The sequence below is a fragment of the Egretta garzetta genome, unplaced genomic scaffold, assembly GCF_000687185.1.
Source record: "Egretta garzetta isolate BGI_Z169 unplaced genomic scaffold, ASM68718v1 scaffold652, whole genome shotgun sequence".
NCBI lineage: Eukaryota > Metazoa > Chordata > Aves > Pelecaniformes > Ardeidae > Egretta > Egretta garzetta.
In genome coordinates, this window is record NW_009258948.1 from 148,709 (window position 1) to 156,992 (window position 8,284).

The 8,284-nt window shown below is 56.6% G+C and overlaps 1 protein-coding gene across 1 annotated transcript in view; it reads left to right on the plus strand.

Annotated features, from left to right (window-relative positions):
- Positions 1-2,493, plus strand: part of LOC104122188 (hemoglobin subunit epsilon) — a 16,004-nt gene extending 13,511 nt beyond the window's left edge. Inside the window, exons 2-3 of the mRNA XM_035889925.1 lie at positions 1,910-1,971; positions 2,082-2,493. Coding sequence (XP_035745818.1) covers positions 1,910-1,971; positions 2,082-2,478 — 459 coding nt within the window. The 3' untranslated portion in view covers positions 2,479-2,493. The remainder of the gene's footprint in view (positions 1-1,909; positions 1,972-2,081) is intronic.
- The last annotated feature ends 5,791 nt before the right edge of the window (positions 2,494-8,284 follow it).

An 8,284-nucleotide genomic window follows, 5' to 3' on the forward strand; every position in this document is an offset into this window, starting at 1 on the left:
TGCTGAGATGCCTCCTCCCTGGAGCAGGGATGAGGGTTTCCATCCCCTACTCCTGACAGCACGGCAGGATGGGAACCGTGCCCATTGGCACTACCTGCTCCAGCCACAGCTGGGGGATGGCACCCCAGTCCCGGTGCCCTCAGCAAACAGATCCCATGGGATCTCCTCTGCCCGTGCTGCTTGGCCTGCTCTCCTTTCGTCTCCTGCGTGGTGGCAGAATGCCGCTGCAGGAGCCGACAGCCCCAGGCGATGCCCAGCGTGGCGCTGGCAGCACCGCAGGTCTGGGAGGGGATGATAAGATGGAGCAGGAGGGCAGGTGCCGGCCGCAGCCCGGTGGCATTTTGCCTCCATGTTCCGTCCCCCACGCGTGCACCCAGGCAGCGCTCAGCTCGATTTATCATCATGCTCCAGCACACATATTTTCTTGAGAAAAGGCAGATGTGGGTGAATCCGATGAAGATTATTCATCCCCCTTCCATTGAAAAAAAAGTCTACAGATAAAGGGGGGAAAAGATACCATCAGGCTGAAAATCGCCCTCGGTATTTTCCTACTTTGAACTGATTTTCCTTCCATTGCTGTATTTTCAGTAGAAGGCCAAGAAGAGACTTGGCGGGAGGGGGTCCATGGAGGAGGGCAAGCCCCGATATCTGGAGAGGAGCTTGGTCATCTCTTTAGCTCTGCTGCAGCCTGGCCACCCAAGCACCCCACCTCTTTCCCGGTCCCTGGTCCGACAGGGCTCCGACAGGGCTCCGACAAGGCTCTGCGCCTCTCACGTAGCCCCATACAAATCCTATGGAAAACATCAGGAAGGCGGAGGATTGCCCCAGGTGCATTGGGATCAGGATCAAAGACCCTGGGCTTTCAGTGGGGACAGTGTTTCCTGGGGTTTTATGCAGAAAATAAAACAGGAGACACCCCCCACCCCACCCCCCCGCCCATGCATTGCTCCCGGTGAGGATGCATCACCCCCCGTGTGCGCGGGGGCGTCCCGGGGGAGCAATGCACACGAAGCCCAAACATCTCCTCCTGCCGAAGGAGGCTGGGTGCAGCCCAGCTGGACCTGGGGGAAAACGCGAAATCTGGCAGCCTTGTCAGGGCAGGTTGGGAAGGGAAAGGCCCTGGGCTCCCCCCGGTCTGGACATCCCTGAGCTGAGCTTCTGCTGCTTTTTGAGCCCACAGCAGATCCTGCAGCGGCCAACCTTGTGTTCAAAGCCCATTTCTCCTGCCCGTTGGATGTGGATAAAGGCAGAAATGGGATGAAAAGGGTGATTCGGTGTGGCACTGGCTCCCTGCCCAGTGGCGCTGTATCCGGCCGGTCCCTTTGCACCTGAACAGGGAGCGCTTGGGTGAGCGGCTTCCTGCTCCGAAAGGGAGAAATAAACCAAGCTGATGAAGCTCCGTTACGGGAGGAGGGCAATGGGGTCGAGGCAGCTTTCAGCTGCAAAGCCCGAGCATCCTCTGAGCAGCTCCAGCATCGCCCACAGCTCCTGGTGGTGCAAGGAGACCGGAGCCCTCCCGCCGTGCCCGTATCCGCATGGTTCGTGGGTGGCGAACCTCTCCGGGCTGCTCTGCCATGGGCCACGTTTCGGCGGGGGCGTTCATCTCTGGTAGAGGCTAAGGCAAGGCAGAGCCCAGCGTTTGGGAGAGCCGAGGGGCGAGGCTGACAGCCCACCGAGTCCCACGCGCACGTGTTAAATTGTGACGGGGCGCTGCACGGTGGCTTCTGCAGCCCCTTCCCTGCGAAGGGGCCCAGGTCTGGTGGGTGAAACTGCCTGCACGGAGGGGAAGGGGGGAAGCTCCTGAGCTCAGGATAACCAGAGGCCGCTTGTCAGTATGCCACACCCTGGCCATCCCCTCCGGCTCCCCCGCCGGTGGGGACCCCCGCGCCAGCCCCAGCAAGAGAAGCAGGTCATCGCCAGCGTCTGGAGCAAGGTCAATGTGGAGGAATGCGGTGCCGAGGCCCTGGCCAGGTAGGTCCAGCTCCCGGGCACCAGCTCGGCTCCACCCTGGAGAGAGGAACTGTGGCGATGGCATTTGGGAGCATTAACGTGTCTGCTTGTGTCCCTCCTTCTCTCCCCAGGCTGCTGATCGTCTACCCCTGGACCCAGAGGTTCTTCTCTTCCTTCGGGAACCTCTCCAGCCCCACCGCCATCATTGGCAACCCCAAGGTCCGCGCCCATGGCAAGAAAGTGCTCACCTCCTTCGGGGAAGCCGTCAAGAACCTGGACAACATTAAGTCGACCTACGCCAAGCTGTCCGAGCTGCACTGCGACAAGCTGCACGTGGACCCCGAGAACTTCAGGGTGAGCCGTGTTTGCAGTCCCAGCCCTGTCCCCACGTCGTGCGGGGAAAGTCAGATTTTGCTTCGAAAGCAGGGGTGTTGCCTCCAGCCACGCTGTCTGGTGGGGGCAGAGTCTCCGTGCAGTCCCCGAGCGAGACGATGGCACGTGCAGGGCTGTTTGCAAGAGTGCGGGTGACTTTCACAATAAAAAGTCCCATTTCTAGTAGCAGCCCAGCAATGGGGAGGAGAAGGTATTGGGAGAGCCTTACCTGCAGGAGATCTGGTTGGGGACAACAGAAACAAAGCCAGGGGAAGGCGCAGCGGGCGCTGGGCGAGGCGGAGGCAGCGCCTTTAAGGAAATCTCAGGCCCCACGGCAGCAGCTTGGGTGCTCGACACCCACAGGGCGGGTTTCTGCCTCGTCCATGGGCTGCCCGTCTAGATGGGACAGTCCCCCCTCCTCCAATGCTTTGAAATAAAAATAGATCATTTTCGTCATTTATATCGGAAAAGAAAGATAAAAAAGCAAAACCCCGGCATTTTGCAGGGTGGGTCTCAGGCCAAATTGCTTTAGCACCCCAAGAATGGGGGGAATAGTTTCAACGTTCTTTTTTAGCAATGAGGCAAATATTGTTTTCCCAAACCCAGAGCTTTCTGTGCAAAGACTGAGGATCTCCTTGTAGCAGTGCCAGGGACCTGGGAGTGAGCCAGCCCCTGCAACCCGCCCTGCAGCCCCAGGGCCGCTCCGATGGGGCTGGGGAGGAAGAGGAGGAGTGTGCAGCCTATGAGAGCCTTCTCCAGAGGGGAATTCAGCCCCGGGGAGAAGCCAGGAGAAAGGAGACGCAGCCCATGGGCTGCAGGGTGGTGTCTGGGGCGGGGACAGGGACGGGAGGGAGGTCTGCAGCAGGAGACCTGGGCAGACAGAGCTTGCAGAAGGGACGAGGCTGTTCAGAGATGAAGAGGAGGCAGGACAAGAGGATGTTGAGGAGTTGTGGGCAGCAAGAGCGGCAGAGCCTTCTCCGAGAGGTGGTGGCTCCAGCAGCTCAGCCCCAGCTCGGGGATGTGCGGTCCTTGCTCCATGGTCTGCTGCGGCATGAGGGTTCATGCAGCCCTAAACCTCCCTCTAAAAAAAAGCTCCTTGGGGGCATCCTAATCATTGTCCTGGCTTCCCACTTCACCAAGGATTTCACCCCCGCCACCCAGTTTGCCTGGCAAAAGCTGGTCAGCGTCGTGGCTCATGCCCTGGCCCGCAAGTACCACTGAGCATCCCGGGACCGGCCGTGCGAGGAAGAGCCCCTGCGCCGCCACGAGCACCTCTGAGCCCAGGGAGATGCCTTTTGGGCACTGACAGGCTGTAACCACCAAATAAACGCCTCCCAGCACCACCTCTGCGGAGTCTCCCTGCCTCTGTGCCGGGGAAGGAGGGCAGCCGGGGGAGATCGTGCCGTCGCCGGCAAAGCCGTGCGCCTGTGGGTGTTATTTCTTGTTTCTAAGGGCTGTTGCAGGCAGAGTTTCCTCAACTCTGCAGTGCACTCCAACGTGCGCTCCCTGCCAATGCACACGCCGGGGTCCGTGCGGAGCAAACCCGTGCCCGGGGCCCTGGCACCCGGGGGGGTTTCAGAGAGGGGTTGCAGGAGGAATAAGTGATGGCAAAGACTCTGCCTCTGTTCTCCCAGCTCTGCATTAGCGTGCGGTACGGTGAAACCAGCACCGCCCGGGGCACAGGGCTCCCCCCAAGCCGTTGCTGCTCTCGGGGAGCCGGCGCATGCCGTGCTCTGGGGCTGGGGGTGCACAACCTCCTTTTGGAGCAGTGGATACAGGGGGAAACCTTTGAACTCCAGCTCTTGGGAGGCTCAGGAGATGTCCACTTCTTCTGCCCCTATCAGCTGGTCTGGCAGGAGATGCTGCTTCCCCAAGGGGGGCTTTATCATGCAGCTGCACAGAGCAGACCCTCATCCCCAGGCACCCACCGCCCCAAAGACCCCCCTCTCTCCAGACTGAGGGCATTCAGTTCCTAATGTCACCTGGCGCATAAAGCCCACCAGGCTGACTGGTATATGGGCTTTATTGTGCCTGGCCCCCCTTCTCCCACCCGAGGGGGCTTCATGGTGCGTGGAGTGAGGCTGTGGGTCAGGACTGGCTGTTCATCCACTGGGGGAAAGATGACAAGTTCCGTATTTTTTTAGCTATTTTATTCTACAAAACAGGAAAAAACCCACAAAAATGGTCAGGGCTGTGTTTATCTTACTCTTAAATCTTGTCTTAAACCAAGACTGGAGACACCTTGCACAAGGGGGCTGACAAGCGGTGCTGTTTACAGCATCTGGCGCAGCAGAGTCCTGTCTGTGACGGACATTTCTGGAGTTACCGGGGACAACATGGTTGTTTCGGGTCACAGAAATGGTCAGTGTGTTTATCTTACTCTTAAATCTTGTCTTAAACCAAGACTGGAGACACCTTGCACAAGGGGGCTGACAAGCGGTGCTGTTTACAGCATCTGGCGCAGCAGAGTCCTGTCTGTGACGGACATTTCTGGAGTTACCGGGGACAACATGGTTGTTTCGGGTCACAGTCTTTCAAAACATGCCCTCATCTCACATGACTTCCGCAGGCTTCTCCTCTGCATCAAATCCGCAGGTTTTTGTAGCAAAAACATCACAGCTCCTGGAAACGCTGGCCCTGCTTCGAGCAGGGCATCAGGCCAGAGACCCCCGGAGAGCCCTTCCCACCCAAATTATCCTGTGGTTCTGTGCTCTGCGTCTGCAAGGTGTTTGCTTGCTTTTGTCACCTATGGCTTGTTTGGATGGGGTCCATAAGGGAACAAGCTGAAGGTGTCCTTATCAATCTGCCTTGTCTGGATGCTGTAAAAGACAGGATTGAAGAGGGGTGGGAGGAGGGTGTAGATGTTGCCCATCACAGTGAGGAAGATGGGGGTGCCTCCTTCCCAGCCCTGTGCAGGATGGGCTAGCCAAGTTCTGGGGTGAAGAAGAGTGAGACTGCACAACCTTCAGGCCCTCGTCCTTGGGGGCAATGCTGACAGGTGTCATGAGGACCACGATGCAGGACAACAAGATGAAGGGGAGATCTGAACCCATGGTGAAGAAAATGAGGTCCGGGACATAGATGAACACTGGAGGGCAGCCAGGTCACCATGGGATGGAGCCAAAGGGGATGGGACAAGGCACTCTGTGGTCACCAGGCAGCCAGAGGAGATGGAGGACGGGTGTATGCTCCTCTGTGGGTGCGTCAGCCCTATTTTGGCTGCCCTTGTGCCCGTTGGCATGGTCACAGAGCTCCATGGGAGGCAGAGAGCCATCGGCCTGTCAAGGGGCATGGCAAAAAGCACTGCTGGGGCCAGGAAGGTGGGGGAGCAGGTAAGGAATAGCGGAGACATGTGGGGGTACAGGCCAATTGCTGTGAGCAAGGACCACAGCACCCCTGGCACGGTGGAGAGACACAGCCTAAGGTCAGCGAGGGCCAGCATGGAGAGGAGATGATCTAGGGCTGTTGGAGGCTTTGGTTTGCCTTTTAGCATGCAGGAAAACACAATTTCCAATGCTCGTGATGATGCAAACAGAACAAATTGAGGTGGAAATCCGGGTAAGATGTCCTTCACAGCCGGGGAGTGTGGTTAGCAGAAAGGCTGTGACCATGAGGCTGGTCCAGTGCTCACCCCATGAGCTGCTCTTGGTGTCCTCTCACTTCTCAGGAATCACAACCTGCGCAGCCCAGGTTTGGTTCAGGTCTGATTCAGAAATCATAAAACACTTCCAAATCCCTATGAATTGCATCATGCAGCCCTGAATCAAGGGGCAGCTCACACGAGCAGGCTGACGGATTGTTCTCCTCTTTTCTGGAAGCTTCTCTCAAGCCTGAGACCATCCTGCAAACCTCTGATGAACACGGTGCTGCTTCGGAGAGTGAGGAAGGGAATTTCCACGACAACGGCACAGACAAATAACTGACCAGATTTAATGCGAGGAGGATTGCTGCTGCTGAAAATCAGTGGGAAAAGACATTAGGAAATGGTGTTAAATTATACAAATCGGAAAACTGTTGTGACCTGGGGCTGCGATGCCTGCTCTTCCTTAGCTGCTGGGAGACGTCACCGCTCCTCCCTCCCGCCCTCCCGCAGACCCACCGCGAGAAATGGGTCTGCAAATGGTGGGACAGCAGAGAAAAACACTTATTCACTTCCTAATAGACATTGTCTGTGGTTTTGTCAGGTGCCAAGAAAATTAATTAGTCGAATATCTGTGCTAAAGTAATTAAGGGAGCCTGGGCGATGAAAAGTGAGGTGGTGCGTTTGGGGCTTGTGAGAGAAGCGTCCGTGTTTTCTCTGCAGTGAAACCCTCTTGCTGCCTGCCGTGGCATGTTGCCTGGGAATGCAGCCTTAAAAACTCCTGCTTAAAAATATAATCAAACCATGGAGCCTTTTAAGGGATTCTTATTCAATGTTTAAAGTCAGGTTAAGGAGCAGGCCAACCAGCGGGCTATCAGGGATAATTATTCTTATCTGTCCTGACCCTCATGCTTACCAAAATAACAGGAGCAGAAAAAACCCACCCCAGTTCTCTTCATTTCTTAGCATAAGCCAAAAATACTCTTTAACTGACTCTGTGCTGCCCCTGCTGGGGTTATATATAGTGCAAGGCACGATTTTATGCCTCTAGGGGGAATCCTTCTCCAGGAGCATCAGCGTAACAGAGCATTTCGGGAGCCCGGTCTGGCAGCTGCTGGGGCTGGGATGCGACCACAACAAACCCCAGCCCTTCGTGGGGTGCGTTTGTTGTTTCCCCGCGCCACCTGAAATGAGGATGCACGGCAACGACTTCGGCCTCATTTCGCAAAAGATGCTTTGGTGCTTTGGAGACATAAATAAAGGTGTTGTTTTCTCCAGGGAATACCCAAGTGCCCAATGCCTCCATGCTCCCCCAACAACCATTTCGGGTAGTTTTTTACATTGCATGTTACATTGCAGACATATTTGGACAGAAAATCCATCTGCCCGTGAAACAAGGGGGATCCTTTCCGGCTTGCCTAGCCCATAGGAGAGGGCTTAATCTATGGGTCCAGCTCTGCTGGCCGTTTGCCATGAGCCGCACCATGCAAGGACCGGGAGCAGGACCACAACCATTTCCCACAGCAAAATCTGATGTCATGGCAACTGCAGCACTGCTGCAAAAAACCTCGAGAAATATTAAGCTATTAAGAGATTGTTGATCCATCGCCCTTGGTAACTTTGGAGAAATGAAAGCTTAAATCCCCAGAGTGACTTGGCATAGCTGATGGGCCTCATCTTTCCTCTTTTCCACCCCCTTACCTCCTCCCACCTCCGCGCAGAGCCCTTCCAGCCCCGGTTCTCTTCAGTAAGAGAACCAGACACGTGCTCATTTTCCATCCCAAACCAGGAGTGGCAGGGACAACGCTTCTGGGATGATGAAGAGTTTCACTTTCATAGCCCAAAGACTCATCTGCCCAGAAGTGCAGGAGCTCTTGCCATCTGGCACAAAGCAAACTCAGAAACCAAATTATTTTCTTTTTTGTTTTTCTTGGCAGCCTTCTATCATGTCTCCCCCAATCTTTCTTTGTCCAGGCTAAATGACTGCTGCTGTGCAGAGATGTGCGAATGACAGGGAGGATGGGGGACGAGGGGATTGAGGGCACCCCCAGCCTGTTTGCAGAGGACACTGAGCTGGGCGGGAGTGTGGATCTGGTGGGGGGGGAGGGCTCTGCAGAGGGACCTGGCCAGGCTGGATCCATGGGCCCAGCCCAGTTGGGTGAGGGTCAACAAGGCCAAGGGCCGGGTCCTGCCCTGGGGTCACCACAACCCCACGCAGCGCTCCAGGCGTGGGGCAGAGGGGCTGGAAAGCTGCCCGGCGGAAAAGGCCCTGGGGGGGTTGGTCGAGAGGGGGCTGGATAGGAGGCAGCAGGGTGCCCAGGTGGCCAAGAGGGCCAGCAGCATCCTGGCTTGTATCAGGAGTGGTGTGGCCAGCAGGAGCAG